General features: G+C 38.8%; 1 protein-coding gene across 1 annotated transcript in view; it reads left to right on the top strand.

Annotated features, from left to right (window-relative positions):
- Window positions 1-19,566, top strand: part of LOC148319525 (uncharacterized) — a 37,128-nt gene that overhangs the window by 10,275 nt on the left and 7,287 nt on the right. Inside the window, exon 2 of the mRNA XM_088282089.1 lies at window positions 16,327-16,473. Within this exon, the coding sequence (XP_088138215.1) occupies window positions 16,327-16,473 (147 nt within the window). The remainder of the gene's footprint in view (window positions 1-16,326; window positions 16,474-19,566) is intronic.

The following is a 19,566-nucleotide window of genomic DNA, read 5'->3' as shown; positions in this document are numbered from 1 at the left end:
CATTAAAGGTACCGTGACATTTTTATTTTTATTTTATTTTTTTAAATAACTTTTTAGATACTTTTGGGGCGGGACGGTGGTCGACTGGTTAGCACGATGGCCTCACGGTTCAGAGGTGCAGTGTTGGAATCTGGCTCAGGACCTCCTGAGTCTTGCTTCAGAATCCTTTTCTGAATTTGTTTCAGGCTGTGGATTCCGATGGCTGGAGCTCTAGCTCAGCAGACTCACAGCAGCTCCTCGTCTCCTTATCATCTACGTGTGTTCAAATCCCCCGGTACTCTCTGCTTCATACGACGGGCGATCAGCCAGTTCGGTTTTTGTGAATTCCTGCAAATTGCTTGTGGAGGCTGTACCAGTGAAGATCTTAACTTGTTGACTACTATCTTGAGTGCCTCCCTCATGGAGCTCCAGCCCCCAATTATCCAGAATCAATTTGAACGTCTCAACCCACATGTTGCCGCTGGATCATGATTACCACTGCATTGCGATAGCTTTGCCACTTCATTAAATCATTATCTTCCATTATTATTATTTTTATTTTTTGAGTAACACATCCGGATACTATAAAAAGTAGTTTTGTGAGAAAGAGCGTTACCGTAAATACTGCATTATGTTATCCGTATAGTGCATTGTGCAGGCCATCCAATTTGATACCTGGGCCTTCAGTGGGGACCAGTGTCACAATATCAACATTTTGACTTTGATACAATACCTGCATACTGCAATTGGCTGGCAACCAGTTCAGGGTGCCCCCCCCCTCCTGCCTGAAGATAGCTGGGATAGGCTCCAGCACCCCCCGCGACCCTAGTGAGGAGAAGCGGTACAGAAAATGGATGGATGGATGGATACCTGCATAAAAAATCTCAATGTCAGTACTGCAAAGATTGCATTCCATGGCAAAAACTTAAAACATCAGTAAAAACAAGTGAAAATAAAAGCTGAGGGCTAAACAACTCAAAATTATTTTTATATTTATTTATTAAAAAACTCTAACATCCATACTGGAAGCAGTGCAGACAAGAGAAACTCTCTGAAATTAAACGAATGGACTGTTGAGAATAGATTAGTACTATTGCATCAGACAAATTCCTGCGTTACAATTTAGTGCTTCTGATAGCGTTAAAGCAAGCAGAGAAAGCCTTGCTGGTGCTGACTGGTTTAAAATGAAAAGTAAACCAGTCAGTGTCATGTAAACAACCTCTTAGCGTGATGAATGTACTCAAATGCAGTAAACACGTTATCAGGGGTCTGCAAATGGCTTCGACTATCTTGTTCATGGATTAAGACAAAATGCTGCATAACAAACTGCAATGAAACCATTACAAAGGCTCTGGGAAAGGCACTTTTTCAGTTTGTCTTATTAATCACTGGAGAACTAATACCATAATCTGAGTGGACAAGAGCAAAATTGCATTGATATATGTCATGTCTTTTCTGGCTTTCATATGGGGCTTTCTACATCCTCCTGTGACTCACCGCTCATATTTCTTCAGTTTCCAGGCCTGAAGGAACCATGGTGCTCTTCAAACTGGACCCAAGCTAAAGTCAGAGACATCTATTAAAGGGCAGTCAGACACAGCAGATATTTGGTCATAACTCACACTGAGCTGGTTCACTCCTCCAACAGCATTTGGCCAGCTAATAATGATTTAACAGGCAGGTTTGGACAAAGATAAACAGTAGCCTCATTCTTCACAAGGGAAGCAACTAATTATAACATAGAACACAGCTAAGAGGCGGGTTGTCTCTACATTTGTGCACATGTCTTCCATATGGCATGCTGAGCCCCCAGGCAACAAGACGAAACCATAGCGGGAACTTCCTGGGGAGATTTATACGAGTCAACTTTGATCATTTTAGGTAAGCAAACTCATCCTAATGAGCACCGATTCCATTCCTGATCATAAAAGAATGCATTTTACCATAACTATTGACCACCACAGTTTCAGTTTTTTTTTTTAAATAAATTCCTCTTCCTTTTTGATTATGTACACTGAATTTGAATCATTCCTACAGCATTCGATTGTAGTGTATCTTATTCTCACTTTCACACTATTGGTGTAAGCAAAGGTTCCCAAGCAGGATGTCCCCCTCCAAAGATTTATAATGTGCAGTATTTACCTTAGGATGTTTATCGTAAAGTGCCGGATAGCTGAGCAGCACAGTGGTTCAGAATCTCTGTTTTCTCACAGTAAGGGTCCTACAGTGACGACTATGCACGCTCTCCTTGCTCCTGTGTGTTTTTTCTCCAAGTTTTGTCACTTTCTCCCACGGTCCCCTATGTGTATCCAAGGCAGCAAGGGTCCCATTGAGTAAAAGAGCCTGAATGTCAAATTAGTAACAGGTTACTCCCATGTTGTATACACTCACCTGCCAAAACATTAGGCACAGCTGTTCCAATGAGATTCAGTGCTAAAGAAAGTAGACGTAAATCACAAATTGTTTCACAGAGTAAAAAAAAAATATGTGTGTATTATCATGGGTGCCATTTGCAGATGTGCATGGCATCGTATTGAGAGCATGTGTCGACTCGCTGCTTGGTAATGTTCAAGGTACAATACTTCACTCAACTGACCTGCTCTGTTATTGTTGTGATTCAACAGCCAGTATGTGCTTTAGTCATTTGTAACTTATAAAATTTGAGTTTTTGTAAACTGGAAAAAAAAATTAAATGGAACAGCTATATTTCTAAATGAAACAATGTGGCAAAATAAGGACATGAAGTGGCAAATTGTTTTGGCAAGTAAAATGTTACTTTTGATGATATACTTGTTTAAAAAAAAAAAAAAAAAAAAAAGGGCCACCACCAATTCTAATCACTGCCAGGAGTAAAATATTGGTGACGCTACAGAGAAATGAACAGCACATAGATTTAGATTTTTATCTCCAATGTAACACGATCCGGATATACAAATTCTAATAGTCCCATGACAGTGATTAATCACAACTCACATGTTTTTATGGATGTGGTTGAAGTGAAGACAATGTTGAAGAGGCTGTGCATATGTTCCCTGCTGGCTGCTCTTTCTTCACACACATTCTTGCTTAATGCTGTCGTGTTTGCCTGGATAAAATCATTTAGCCTGTGTGAACTGGGCCACAGCATCCATGCTGCGCTGCAGAAATCTGAGAGGAACATGAAGTCAACAGACTAATACTTGGAAGTGAAACGTATGCTTTCCAAGGAGACAATCCTAATGGTTCCATCCTTCAGAACCGGCACATGCGTATTGTAGCATCGGCAGGAGTTGCAGCTGGATTTACCAGCATGCCTTGTGCAAATAGTTGTTCGCAATTATGTGTTTAGCGTGTTTATTTCGCCCCATGGTTGGAGAAACTTGATGTGGCGGGTCAGATTTTTTTAAATGAGCCAGAGCGTGAGGTGACAGTCGTCCCAAAATCTGAATACAGACAGATTTACAGACATGACATCTCACAAACACACACAAAAAAAAAATCCTTTTCTTTTTTAGTTTCACACTTGATTGCTAGCTCCAGAAACCCAATATTTTGAATAGAAGTCATACAAAATGTTTTTTTTTTATCCCGTCATATTACCCCTTTGACAAAAAGGAATAAATGGTCTTAATTCTAGTTTCATGTGGCCAGTAGAAGACAAGCAAGTAAAGCAGATTGCACGTTTTGAAACAGCGCGTAGTATATAATTAATTCTACCTGCTGAGTTCAGGGGTATCCCAGGTGTTAACTATGAAAATACCACCTGGCTCATTAATTGGAGGTTATTCCTGACTAGAAATGATAATAGCTCACCCTGAGGAGCAGCTCAAAGAGCTCTTTGTAACCACAAATCTTGATGAGCCGCACTTCAAGCATATTGATGCATAATCGAGAAAAAATTTATACAGCTCCTAACAACCTATCATTTCGGGATACTGGTCGACCGTTGATATGTCCAAACTAGATAAAAATCGAAACAGAAAGAATCCACTTGAGAGTCAATCAGGTGTCTTCATAAATCCTTCAGCGACTGTATGGGCAATGTTCGAGTTCATTTAATTGCCATGTAAGAATAAATATATAATCAATGTTAATAAATCCCCAAATTATGAATGGCGAGACATCCGTTTTTCAGTGGTATAAAAAAGTCACAAGAAGCAAATGACGTGAGATGTCTTTGTACAATACTCAGATTCAAAACACACTGCGCCAGATGGAGTAAAGCAGCCCCAGAATATAACCAACAGTCCTCCATTTTTCATAGAAAGAATTGTATTCTTTTCTTGGTATGATTCATTTTTGCATCTCTGGATATGTATACTGTTGGGTCTTTTCCAAAAATTCCAGTTTCAGTTCCAACACCCAGGCATTTTTTTTTTAATACATAATTTATTTTTAACAGTGATGTCCTGCTTGGTCATCTCCAAAGATGTCCACTTAGGCTCAAACGATGACAAAAGGTATAAATCTGATGCTGATGCACCTTGACCTTGGGGTTCACCTTTATTTTCTTTGGAGGTTGTTTTGGTCTCTTTAGTTTCATTTATATTATCCGTGTATTCCATTTGTCATCAGTTTTTCTCCCGCAGACACATCTGGGGAGGTTGGCACCAGTCCGGTGGATCTTAAATTTCAGAAAATGTGCAACTGTAATCACAGGAACATCAAACTTGGAGATGGTCTTGTAGCATTTATTAAAATGCTTGTCTATAATTTCCTTTCTAATTTCCTCAGACACTCTCCTTTGTTTATCTCTGGCCAATGTTTAGTGCGGTATAAACCATGTCAGCTAACCTCACAGTGACTATGTACTTGTCACCTTTTAAATAGGCCGACTGACTGATTACAGGTTTGACAATTCCTGTGATGCAACTTAGATGACTTACCTTGCTTGAACATGTCCCTATATGGTCAAATTATTGTCATTCTTTTCTTAAAGGTACTGTCTTTTTTTTTTGTCAGGACTGTTTCACAAGTTTGCATTTTCCAATAAATTAGTTGAATTAAAATTCAAAATCCATATCTTATTTTCAGTCATTAATTTTCATTAACTGTGCAAAAATGTGATTCAAATGAGGATCCGAGTGGATGTAAAAAAAGCGAGTATGGAGGCTTAATTTTTTGCCCGGCTGAGTGCAAGCTCTAATTACTAATATTACAATGTTATGTATATTGTTGTTATTATTTTTCTTACATTAAGAGAGCAGTACCAGCAATTCTGTGTGTACAGACAGTCAGGCCAAATTTTAGGATTTTCCCTCCCTTACAATAAAAGTCAGCAATGGGCAGATTTTTTGATATCTCTAAAAGATTATCCTGAGAAACACTCCAGAGGTGTGAGTGGTTTTCCTAGCCTATTCTACCCATGAAAATGATTGGGGGCCCACAATAATGATTGTTAATTGTCTTAAATATTTTCAAGCTCAAGCCCTAAAATGTGGTAAATACTGAGTTCAGCTGAGTTGCCTCACAAGTTATCCATCACAGTAAAAATGACAAGAAGAGTTTGAAACCACATCGAAGTTGCCAGATAAGCAACTAATCTTGTTCTATTTCCTCCACTACAACCGTTCTTCCTTCTGAGTATTTTCAGGCAGTCTGGGTGGCCTGTGACATCCTGTGTGTGTGTGTGTGTGTACCCGTATAATCTGCTGAGCAGAGAATGTGTATCATTGAGCCAATATTTTCTTGGACTGCCACTTTATTAGGATACGTTTCAACCTTAAATGTTTGCTAAAATAGATTTTGCCACTTTTTGAGAAATATTTCACTCATTATTAATGTTCAATGTGGATGAGTGATTGGCTGACTGAAAGCTTGACGGGTTGCTTAAATGCAGGTTTGATGAGTTGTTAGTGGTTTGCATGCTTCCCCGAGTGGGATACAGCTAATCAATTAAAGTTGAGTCTAAATGTTGAGAATCGTCTTTGTAGTCCAGCGACATATTTATCTTTGAAAGCCAATTATAATTGATCACAGAGATTCTTGCCCTCGGCCCCTATAACAGAGGTTCTCTGCATCTTTAACCCTGACTAGTTAAGTGTGAACCCAAAGGCCCAAATAACACAGCACATTATGATTATGTGTGTTTGTTTCAGCAAATGTGGATCAGATCATCACTTTGCTTTTTTATCATTGTCAATAATCCACACATTATATTAAAATAATATATATACACATTTTAATATAATTTAAAACATTCTCAGAGTGTCCGTGACATGCTCTTGCTCTTGCTCTTGCTCTTGCTCTTGCGCTTGCTGAACTGATCCTGTTTCGAGGGGTTGGGCCTTTGTACAGCTGGGCCAATGGCGTGTACGGATTCTGTTACCATGATGAGAGATGAAGGTGTGAGTCCAAGAAACCATATTTCGCCACTTCATCGCCCCTAAAAAAGACATCATCAGTGGCTTATAAGTGAGCAGGTAATAAAAGTTAAATAAATAAAGATCTTGTGTGCATCCATTGTTTAACAATGCAGAGTCTTACATGACAGTTGACTGGTGCAGCATACATATCAACCCATTTCCCTTTTAGCAATCTATGAATTGTCCATGTAATTCACTCCATCAGCCAAGCTGAGTGATAGTGACACGAACAAGCGAGCACAGGAGTAGTTTACGAAAAATGAGACAATATTCACAACACAGTAATGTGCTGCATGTCGCATTTTGACAAACTTGTATTCATTCGGGGAGATTAAGTGAAGCAGAAAGCAACGGTAACACTCCTCTGAGCTGTTTTATTAAATTATTGTATTTGTCCGGCTGTTTCCATCTCCAGGGCCCTGTCATTCCCTCTATCTGTTTTAACAATGATAAATACACCCACACTCATTTGACCTTAACAGATTCTGTCTCACACTGATGACCAACTCTGACAGTGAGAGAAAATACTGAGAGGTGAGTAGGGTGGAGTGACTGGTGGGAGTATGAAGCGGGGAGGGTCAGGGGGTGTTAGGTGAAGAGTTGGTGCTGTGGGGGTCTTGATGGTAGGCTTGTGAGAAGCACTGACAGACTAATTAGGGCTTTCCTGTGTGATGCTTTATTTTTATATTTACTCCAGAGCATCAGAAGGCCAAACTACCCTCTGACCAGGCCATCAAACACACTCGCACGCACACGCACGCGCACGTCATGAAAGATATATTGAGAACTGAGAACGATACAACTGGACACATTACCAGAGGACCGGTAATATGTGATGCCCTCTGCTGGCAGCATCAGTATACTGTAAAGTCATGTGGTACTCCAAGAAGCTTCGACTTCCATAACCATTTTTAAATTGACGTTGGACCAATTTTTGCCAGACCCATTATTTCTATTATTATTATTTACTATTATGATAAACTACACTTAAAGGAGAAGTCAAACCCCCCAAAAATATTTACAATAAAATGTTCTCTGTGCCTTCATTAGTTTAAACATGGCATTCTGATTAATATTGTGTTTGTGGAATATAAGTTAAGCGGCAACATCCACCTATTTTTCGCCATCTGCGGGGGTGGCCATTTGGTCACTACTATTGACTGAAATGACATCACAGTTGCTCAGGTTTCAGGTAATGACCAATCACAGCACAGCTGTTTTTTTTTAAGCTCAGCCATGATTGGTCGTCATCGGAGCCCTGAGCAACTGTGATGTCAGTTTCAGTCGACAGGAGTGACAAAATGGCCACCCCCTGCGATGGATAAAACAGGTGGATTTCACTGCATAACTCTTATTCCACAAACACAATATTAATCAGAATGCCAGTCAACTAGTGGGCCTGCGTAGAACATATTCTTGTGAGGAAAATGTTGGCGTTAACTTGCCTATTTCATCACAGCACACTATGCTTTTACTTTATTACTAAAATATCTTTAAAAAGAACAGATAAATAAATACAAATACAATATCAAACACACATCAAGTTACTTTGCTATGAGTCATGAAATGCCCATTTCCTTTATCTGAGTTTTTACTGATCTATCCCGAAGGATGAATTCAAGATGGACAGTTGAGCTTCTCTCTCTGGATTTCCTGATATTAGTCCTCGTCAAGGTAATTAATAAGACTGCGATTACAATCCTGTGATCTAATTTTAGATTCAGGTCTGGAGGAGGTGGACAAGGAAAGTCAATGATACCACCAACACTAACAAAAAAATAAAACACAACTTGTCCTTGGTGCTTGATTGCAACATTCTATTCAATTTGCATGTTTGGAAACAAGCTGTACTGACCTTTATCTTCAATTGTTGTGATTTCTGTCTCGTATTTGTGTTCTTCTGTTATGGCTCAAAATGTGTTGTTGCCTGCTTAAGATTTTCTTTCTCCTAAAAACAACAATAAAAAATGTTATCACTGAATTTGGCTGGCACGTGCAAAGGTGTTTTGGGTAGGATCTTTTTTTATTTATATACGTTTATCTTACATCTGTGATAAAGGTAATTTAAACAGCATACAGTTATATGAAGTCATGGCTGTAGCATTTACAGTATTTTGTATATTGAGTATAAGTTTGCTGGATCATTGAGAAATCTGAATAACTTGGTGATGAAGGTGCAAATGATTTCTTATTGTTATTATTGGTCAGTAAAAGTTAGGAGTTAGCAAGAAACTATAGACTCAGAACGTGCCCAATTAGCATCTTAAGATTGATGCAACTTCTAAGAGACCTTGTAGCCAACACATCATGTATACTTTAGAAAAATAACAGATTTGGTAACAATGGCAATTTTTTTATGCATTTTAATGTGACCTTACCGCTATGAATTATTCAAAGGGCAGTAAACATTTTCCCTAGAGTCAGTGTGATATACCTTTTTGAGGCAGCACATTACTCATAAGAATATTAAAGGCATTAAATTCATAACAGGGGAAATATTACATGCATCTCCCGAGCTTTCCTTTATTTGTGGCTTCGGATGAGGTTTCTCAAGTGTTTAAAATATACACTGCTTCATTAAAACAAGGGTCCTCGTTTGATGTTCCTAGAGATATGTATCATGAATTGTCATTAAAAATCATTTAACTCCGCATGACCAACTCTCCAGAGTGGTGCACATGCAAGCAGCAAAGAATGTAAAATAACTTTGGTTGGGAAAGGAAGGAACAGGGGATGACTGATCAAATTATGTTTATCTGACACGGTTGTCACTCCAAAAACAGTGTCTGCATTGACGTGTAACCACATCAATTTCCATTTTAGCCAAAGAATTAACTATGTTTCAACAAGCCATTCCATTTATTTTACCTATTATTAAAGGGAGATACAAAAACGTTTATTATGAAAGGGACAAGTAGTTTCCTACTTGTTTTGACCAGACTTTCACTTCTGGGTTGGAAGCAAGTTCAGTTTAAATAAATAGTCAGCAGTCATATCAGAAGGGCCACTCAGGTGATCATCATTGTGTCATGTCGGTGGGAAAATGCGTAGTGGGAAGTGAGAAGTGGTGAGTGTCACCTCAGGGTCATGACATGAGGTGCAGTGCCCACTGAGTGAAAAGGCCCCAGGGGTCTCAGCTCATGTATGAGCCCCCCTCAACAAAACACACCATGTTTCATCTGACTGCCTCCAGACGTTTGTTGAATATTATGGCGACATTTAAAACAAAATCGTCACATTTATCAATCAGCACAGTGGAATTGTTCAATGCTATTTTAAGACAGAAGAAAATGCTTTGTAAATACAGTGTATGTATGTATGTAACATTCTCACATTCTGTCAGGCTTTGTGGTCTCAAGTTCTGACATTTAACATTTTGAGTCTTTTTATAGGCTACAGAATATTGTATTAATGTACAGTTTTAACATACTTTTTTTTTTTAATACGTCAACAAAAATGGGGAAGTCAGTGCCAAAAAAGTATTTGCAATAACATTTTATTTGCATCATTAATAGTCTAAACATGTCATTCTGATTGATATTTCATTTGTGGACTATTAAGTTAAGCAGCAAAATCCACAATTTTTAGCCATCTCACAGAGTGGGATTTTTTTTGTCACTTCCGCTGACTGAACATGACATCACAGTTAATAACAGGTAATAAACAGTCACGACTCACCAAGAGAGACCAACCCAAGATTGGTCTACATTGAAAACAAATTTTTGGAGTTGACTTTGCCTGTAACAAGAATATGTTCTATGCAGCTCCACCAGTCGAAACACGGCATTCTGATAAATTTTAAGTTTCTTGAATATGAGTTGAGCAGTAAAATTCTCACGTTTTTGTACAACTCAGAGGGCGGCCATTTTGCCACTTGCTGTCGACTGAAACGGCATCACAGTTGCTCGGGGCTCAGCTAACGACCAACGATGGTTCAGTTTCAGGAAACAGGTGAGACGTGATTGCTCGTTACCTGCGCCCTGAGCAACTGTGATTTGATTTTCGGTCAATTGAAGTGACACAATGGCAGCCCCCTGAGAAGGTTAAAAATTGAGGATTTTGCCACTTAATCCATATTCCACAAACACAATATTAATTAGAATGCCATGTTTAGACTAGGGAATACACATATTGCAAAGAATTTTGGGGGGTTGATGTCTCTGAAAATATATATAATCGTGTATATATATATATATATATATATATATATATATATATATATATATATATATATATATTAGTGATGTCAAATTATATATTTTTTTAAACTAATTAATCAAATAAAATTCCATGATTAACCATAATTCATCATATTTTTCAACGACTATTTTTTGCGACGCTTATAACAGATATTTACTTGAATAATATCTTGTAATTGATGCAAAATCACCAAATATGAAGTACATTTAATTCAAAGACTCTTCTAATAGCTTCCTTGGATTCTTGAATACGATCGAAATGGAGACATCTTTGCAGACATTTATTTTCGAAACATTTCTCAAAACTGCCCATAAGCGCCACACTCCAGCAGTGTTGGTTTGCAAGGCCCAGTGGTAACTTAAACCCACTGTTTTGTTCTGAGACGTGCTAAAGACAGATAATATGGCATGCAAATAATTTTTTAAGTAAATCAAACTGAGTTAAAATATTTAACTGAGTTAAAATGTTTTGGATTAATCGCCTAAGTTAATGTGTATATATATATTAAACTACAATTTTTTTTTGCTACGCTTGGAACAGATATTTACTTGAATAATATCTTGGAATTGATGCAAAATCACCAAAAATTAAGTGTATTTAATTCAATGGCTGTTATAATAGCTTACTTTGATTCTTGAAAACGATCTAAATGGAGACACCTTTACAGGCATCCCCCCCCCAAAAAAAAAAAAAAAATATATATATATATATATATATATATATATATATATATACATTCTTAATATTGTGCAATCAAGGAATCAATACTTTTAAAGAACAGACATGAAACCTGAAATGAGAGAGAAATTTATTTTCGTTTTAAAATATTTCTCATCAGAAAGGGCCCCCATTGGGCATCAAGATGACATCAACTGAATTAATTTGATGTCATATCGATGCTCACTTGACATCAGATGCCCACTGGGTTTAGCAAATGTTGGTGTTTTGTGGCATTACCAAGACCCACATTTTAATGATAACAATATACCCATTAAATGGAAATCTAAGAAATAATTCCCCACAAGCAACCAAATAAACATAAACTGGCTTTTTTAAAAATATTCAAAAATGGCATTGTGCCATTGGCCTCCGACAGTATCTATTAACAGTGTATATAGTGCACACTGTATGGACTCCACCCGCACAGCTAAGAATCCACAAGGCTTCTGAAAATAGACATTCTTAAGTGATACGTGACACTCATTTTTAAATTAAGCATACAGGTATGACAATTAAGTTAGCAATGAATCATTTTAGCTCTCAGCAAAGCTATACGGAAACCTTTTGCTTTAACAGGTGTTCAACAATTTGTGCAGTCACTGACAAAAAAAAATCTTTAAATTGTAGGACTGAAGAAAAGCAAATCAAAATGTGTTATTACCAAAGTGGTGCCCTTGAGGACTGACTGAGATTATTTGTATTTTTAACTGCATGTTGTAAGGTGTCCTTGAGTGCTCAGAAAGGCGCCCACAAATAAAATGTATTATTATTATTATTATTATTGTAATTTGGAACCAAAGCTGTATACCATTTTTGGTTTGGAAAGGGTTGTACACGATTACCGTAGTTGTTTTACCTTATATATTTTGAGGGCTTCCTATTAAAAAAATGGACAAATATTCACATTTGCCCCACTGGTTGATTTGGAGTCTTCTGTATTTTAATTTTCTTAAACTGTGGTTGGAATCCAGCGATGACATCTTAAGTCCATGTATGCCATACAACAACCAACTGCATAGTTACAGCTCCTGTCACGTTGATTTTCCCTCAAACAAACACTGTGCTCTCAAATGTGAGCAAACGCTAACAAATCTTCTACAATGCACTGATAACTGTTCCTCCTCTCTTTTATTTTCTTTGCAGTATATGTGTCGCTTTCTCTAGCTGAGCTCTAACTCAAATCATGCTCACTTGCGGTCCATTTAAAACGATATTTATTAATCACGAAGAGCATTCACTGTGGCTGAGATAACGGTCTCCTGGGTCTTGGACCAGATCAAGTATAGGTCATCCCTTGAGAATGAAAAGGACTCACCAGGTTGCCAGGAAGAAAGGATTCCTGAGAGGAAAATAAAGTGCCCATGTGGATGCCAGTCCTGTATGTTAGATGATAAGAAAGAAAAATATGTTGTTGTTTATGCGGATGTTACATCTGCTGTTAATTTTGAGTTCAACTGACCTGTACAGCTTGTTGGCATTGTTAGAGAAAGTCCCATCCATCATCCACCGATTTTCTATTCTGATTATTCTATTCAGAGTCGTGAGAATCTGCAGCATATACCAGCAAACTTTGAGCCGAAAGCACATTATACCCGAGACGGGTCGCCAGTCATTTAAATGGCAACCATAATAAAGGCAGACAGACTTCTGTCTGGCATTCCGAGTGTGTGCGTGGGAACTGAACCTGTGTTGTGAGTGAAGTCAAACGAGTGAACTATTGCCTTGCACAAAACATAATTAACATTCTTAATTTTCACACATGTGTAAAATGAAGTTAAGCGCAGAAGGACTGTATTATTAGTGGCATTATCTTAAGCATTTACGTGACAGAATGCCGATCAGCAGGTTCATATTTGATGCAGGTTTTAAGCATTTATTAAACAAAATTCATTTATCAAATAAAACTAGAAGTAGTTTAGTTTGCACAGTAATGACAAGTGATTGTGTTTACTGGTTTTATACTATTCTCACGTGTTATATACATATATTGCTTTGTTTAAATGTGTTGAATTCCGTATACCGCTCATGACTTGCAATCCACATTTGCAACACACCCACATAATCAGTCTACATAAGTGGCAACGCTTCATATTCTGCCAAAGACTCAACGAAATCAATAAAACACATCTGCCACATACACAGTACAGCCAAAGACATACACAACAGGGGTCACTAGGGCCCAATCACAACAAACCCACATAAAGACATGACAATTTGAGATCTGAACACATACGCACTCATACCGAAGACAAGATCGCAGGACGCCAAGCCACGGGATAAACCGTGGGACCAGATGGGGCTCAATCATGGGACCTGGCCTTGGACCCGTGAGACGGAAAGTAATAGGAAGAACGATTTCAACTCACATCATGTGAGAGAAAAAACTGTCCAGTGTGAGGGATTATTTATATATGAGAGGGCTATATTTTTAGTGCCGCTATATTTCTTGACAGCATTTGTCTTGGATACTGGTCCTCACAAGGATAACAAAAGTAGCCAAGATATCTGACTATTTCCTGAACTCCAGGGAATTGATGAGACTATCGGAAAAAAATCTGATCGGTTGAGTTGAGTCTTTGAACATTTTCCTTCTTGAACACGCATTGAGTACATTTAGTTAATTAAGGGTTTATTCCCTTGTAATTCACATTTGCTTGGTGAATAAATTTCAATAGCGCCAAAAATGACTGATGCCTCATCTTGGGATCAAAAGTGATGCAGAGGTCTTTGGACGTGAGACCGATCAGCGGTCACTTCATTAAACCTCATAAGTTATGTCTGTCTCTTTTTTTTTTTTATCTATTCTTTTTGCTTAACCATCCCTCGTTTTAACTGATCCCAGCTGATGATGGACTTGAGGTGGGCTACACCCCGGCCTAGTCACCAGCCAATTGTAGGGTATGTATGGGAGGAAGCAAGATTACCAATATGGATGGAGAAAAAACATCTGAGCATGAATAGGGCTGAAATCAAAACCTCAACCTCCAAAATGTGAACCAGATGTGCTAACCAGTCAACCACCTGGAGAGCAGTAAACTTAATCAATAATAAAGGATGGACTCCAACAGCAGCTCCAATTATGAGATGAGACAAAGATGATAACAACCATCTAATGGGTATGTCAGGCAATGACTGGATTCGACTTTGCATGTAAGCTAAGAGAAAGTCATTTAACAGCAATCCGCCCACTCATAAACATATTCACTTACCAGCCGGCGAGGCGATACGAATTAAATCAGGTGACGCTTAATGACCACCATTACTGGTGTGATGAGGACATTACTGTGAAAGTGGATGACATCTGATGTATGAAAGTACTTGTATATTGCAGAGAGACATGAAAGTACTTCTCGTTTGCATATGATGTAGGTCGGAATCTTTTGTCTCTCCTGTGACATCAGCTTCCTGCAATTATTGCTGAATAACTTTAAGGTGTTAGACTGACAACAGGAATTGTTTACGCAGTTGGGATATAAATGGGGTAGGCCTACTGTCTTTTTTATTAATTCACCCTGACTTTATCTTGTCCCTAGGGCGAACGTTTGGACTGTAACAAACAGTGTGTCTGTTACATCCGATCTGCATGTTACACTCGGCACTTTAAATTTCACACAGCTCTACATGTCACCTAAAAAATGCTAATTTGCACAAAAGACAAATTGCATAAGATTGTTGTTTTAAGATCCATCCATTATGTGACCCGTGTCTCCTCACAAGGGTCGCGGCGGGTACAGGAGCCTGTCCCAGCAATCTTCAGGCAGTAGGCAGGGTACACCCTGAACTGGTTCCCAGTCAATCACAGAGACGAACAAACATTCGCGCTCACACTCATACCTGGGGGCAATTTAGAGTGTCCAATCAACCTGCCATGCTTGTTTTTGGAATGTGGGAGGAAACCAGAGTACCCAGAGAAAACCCACGCAGGCACGGGGAGAACATGCAAACTCCACACAGGAAGGCCGGAGCAATCCCAAAAATAACCCGCAATAGGTGAAATCCGTGAAGTAATCAGTTTTATTTTTTTACTGTTATTTTACAATGCAATACTGTACTATAGAATAAAACCAAAAATCAAAACCTGTTTTAAGGCGCCAAATTTGTTTAACAAAAACCAATAATTTCATATAATTGACATAAGTATTTAATAATTTATATAATTATTATTTTATATGATAATATGTTTGCGCGTATAGATGGGAAGTTGTGGCATTGCTGTGTTCATTTTAAGCGTGCTATTTCTTTTTCTGCCTTTTTTTTTTTTTTTATTCAACTTCCAGGTTGCCTCACTTAGAGACGTGTGCTTATATATTGACAGAGGAGTGGTTAAAAAAAAAAAAAAAAAAGCCTTCTATATTAACACACACTAGGTACAGAGCATTAATTTGTTTTATTTTATTGGGACGAATTGACATTGTGATTTTTCGTTATTTTACATTGTCCATAGCTCAGAATCTTAATGTGTATCCCAAGATAAGCCAAGATAGCTGACTGTCGGAACTATTAACTAGCGCCCTTGGAGAGCGGAATTAGATACGGTAGTGTACAAAATGTTAAATGTATTAAAAATGTAAATTATTAGTTGAATGACATATTAAAATTGTGTGATTTGATTCATTTGTATTTCTTCATTCCTTTGTATTGAGTTGACAAGAGTTGTGTATACATGATTGATATGTGAATTATTTGTGAAAATACTATTACAATTTGTGTTTTTCTGTTATTCTGTAGTTTTCACGGTGCAGAATGCTGAACATGCTTTTTCAGGGATAAAAGATTATCGACACCCATTTGAAACTCTCTGCGTCCTTATTCAAAATCAAGGGGCCGCTACACAAAGCACAATGCACTGTACAAGAAATCCGAGAAGCAACGATGTAGCGAGGGATCACTGTACATATGGTGTGCTTTATCCAACTGAGTGGTCAGGGTCTCTCCTGGAGCTTCATGTTTTGATTCCTATATTACATTTGCCTGGCAACGTATCTGATTTAATGTCATTCTGGTGCCACTCTCTTGAAACAATACTTCACATGTCATGTCCATGTCATGTCATGTCATTATCCACACCGCTTATCCTGTACAGGGTCGGGGGAGGGTGCTGGAGCCTATCCCAGCTGACGACGGGCGAAAGGCGCACTACACCCTGAACTGGTCGCCAGCCAGTCACAGGGCAGACATCGACACCGTCACTGAGTGGGAACTGAACCCACGGCGCGCGCACACAACTCAGGTGAGTGTACTACTACACCATCAGTGACACCCAATACTTCACATAGAATGCAATATTCTTCGTATTCTTGTTTACGCTCTCTGGCCTCCCACTAGGCTTATTCACAAGTCTGGACTGTCAAAGTACATTTGACAGCTCAGTAAGATTGTGTGACATGAAGAATTAAAGCACAGGATGTGCCTGACAGACTATGAGATACTTCAGTCATGCCAACTTGTTTACCCACAATAAAAACAAAGGGCAGCTCCTGACACTTGCTGGAATTGTCACATTTGTCAGTCTCAGAAGTGAGCCGATGCAGCGAGCTTGAGCGGTTTCTGTGATCACATTGGACTGCGTTATCAGACTTGGAACAGCAACGGTGGAATGATGACAGTAATGATCCATATACTGTTCCAAATGAATAGCAGATAATGCAGACCGCAAAGCATCAGAGCACGCATTAAGTCTGCATATCATCTTGTTTGCTCAAGATTTATAACCATAACTAACCATTTCTTATCGACACATGAAAATCTATTATTTCTTTAATTTACTCCAGAGCACAGCAACTGAATATCTCCTCGTCATTTGTTTCTTGTATCTTCACTTAATTGTCCAGGTTTCTGTGTTGTTCCACTTGATGCCGTAGTAACCCATCTATGCGATGCGTATGGCATACGGGAATGTTAATTAAAGAGTCAGGACATAATGTAGGGGTTTGGATACAAAGAAGTCATTAAAACTAATGACTAAACATGAGCAAGCCAAATGCCACATGTTCTTAAAATAACACCATAGGTCACAGGAGACATGAGATAGACCTTTGCTAAACAATGGTAATTAAAAGGTTATATATCAGGGAGAGCTTGCAATTCATCACACATAATGAAGAAAAGTCTAATTTCTCATGAGCGTATGGAACAACCTGTGATTGGCTGGCAACCAGTTCAGGGTCTCCCCCGCTTACTGCCCGAAGATAGCTGGGATAGGCTCCAGCACCCCTCGCGACCCTAATGAGGAGAAGCGGTACAGATAATGTATGGAACAACAGTTACGTATGTAACAACGGTTCTGTGAGTCCCGAATGACTGCCAGGGCCGGTGTTTGAAAAGCACGGAATAGTGCCGTCTTGCATGCGCAAGCCAAGAATGCTTATCAGCAGTATTGTACCTGAACGAGTTCAATGAGCAAAATTTCATGAACTCATTCATTTTCTGGGGCGAACGTGAACTGAACATTTCTGCCTGATGAACATTTTGGCGAACGCTCTCATTCTGGCGCATGTGATTGGCTTTTGGACGACAGTTCTTTTTTTTTTCTCAGGAGGGTCAGATTTGTTTTTGTCTTCTAGAAAAAAAGTAGTTTTTATAACAAACATGGTTGTTTTGTTACATCCCTCTTGTTGCCAACATTAAGCCCAAGGTTTACGCCACACCAAATTGACCGACTGTTTTATTAGTAATCTTGTATGTAGACACTTCAAATGTAAACATGTGCACAGTTCAGCATGGTCAGCAGCATTTTCTCAATTGCCAATTTTAAGACATTCTTATAAGACAGTCTTTGTTTTCATAATTGTTTTTATTCTCAGAATGAGTGTTACTAGTACGCTTAGGAAAGTTGAGACATTATCTCTTGCTTGGGTGTGTGTTTCTGACAAGCTGCAAAGAGGCTTTGTGTCCTGTAATTTACTGATACCCATAGTCGGTGGAGTGAATGAATCCAATTTGCAGTGTCGGGAGCAATAGAGTATTAGACACTGGTGTTAATTTCATTTCGAAATTGCTTCCGTTCTGTTTTGTGCGCACCCACCCATCAGCTCACACACACTCACACGCGCACAGACACACACACACATACACTCAGAATGAAGGAAATTAGGAAGGGGGACAATAAAGAACCATTATCAGTTATGTACAATTAAAAGTCATCCATTGAGCACTATTCGAAAATAAGAGCATACATTTGTTGACTTCATATTTACGCGGTCTGTTCTTTGTTGCTTTGCACAGAAATACTTACATGAAAGCATATTTTGGATTCAGTGAAAGACACCTCGTCTTTTCCATGTTGATGGATTGGTACTATAGCAGGTCATTGAGAGCAACAAGATGAATTCCCGAAAGAATGTGAGTAGATCTCATTGGTGGGAGAAGGAGTTCAGCTTCCGTTGGCACTTCCCCAGGATCACCTCTGTGTTGGAGGAGAACCACAGGTGATCATCAAGGATGTTCCCTTGGTATTTCTTCTCATTCTCTCATAACGCTGACTGAAGTTCAATATGGCACCTCCTGGCAAAGAACTCTCTGAATCGGTGACTTGTGGATAGTGAAGACAGCTGCAGCTGTCTTTGTCCCCTGGAGATCACCACCATCTCTGCGGTCATGCTGACGTTCAGTTCAGACTTTATGGTTTACTGGTTTGTCCAAACTTAAACTGGCCTGCTGCTCTGTCGTAAGGATACCTCTGCAAGTCTTTAAAGTTCCCATGCCATGAAAATCCTGCCATTTCATTCTACTGTTTCATGCATAAATGTCAATATAAGTCTGTGACATAGTTTAAGTTCAGCATTCGTGCTGTTTGTAACTTTGAAAGGCAAAGGCCTACAGAAATGAACGGATCTGAAATTGGAATGGTAGTGAGGCAGGTTGGAAAATCTATATTCAAATACCCACCCACTAAACACACATTCAAATGCCACAACCGGTCGGCATTTGAGAATATACTTGCGTCTTTAACATCTGACAACTATGACAGAAAAATGATGGTCGCTGGTTGAATTAGGGTTAAACCCACTCTGCTAACAATGCTGGGGGAAATTAGCATATCTGTTAAGTTCTACTTGTTTACAGTGTTCAGTTGTAGTCTACTTTTCCTTGAGCCTAGCTAACAATAGCATTAGCCACACATTATACATACTAACTCAATTTCGCTCTCACTCACTCACAGACTCTCTTTATTCAGAAATCGAATAAATTGTGAAATTGTGTTTGTATTTAACTGGTGCATCCCCTTCTAATCTCTAGTACAATATATATATGTGGTGTAGTGGAACACTTGCCCGAGTTGTGTGCGGGCAGCTTGGGTTCAGTTCCCACTCAGTGACGGTGT

Source organism: Idiotropiscis lumnitzeri, chromosome 18 (assembly GCF_059441095.1).
Source record: "Idiotropiscis lumnitzeri isolate Australia: NSW breed Sydney's pygmy pipehorse chromosome 18, RoL_Ilum_1.0, whole genome shotgun sequence".
Lineage (NCBI taxonomy): Eukaryota > Metazoa > Chordata > Actinopteri > Syngnathiformes > Syngnathidae > Idiotropiscis > Idiotropiscis lumnitzeri.
The sequence above is the reverse complement of the archived record's forward strand: the minus strand, read 5'-3'. Positions and strand labels throughout refer to the sequence as shown.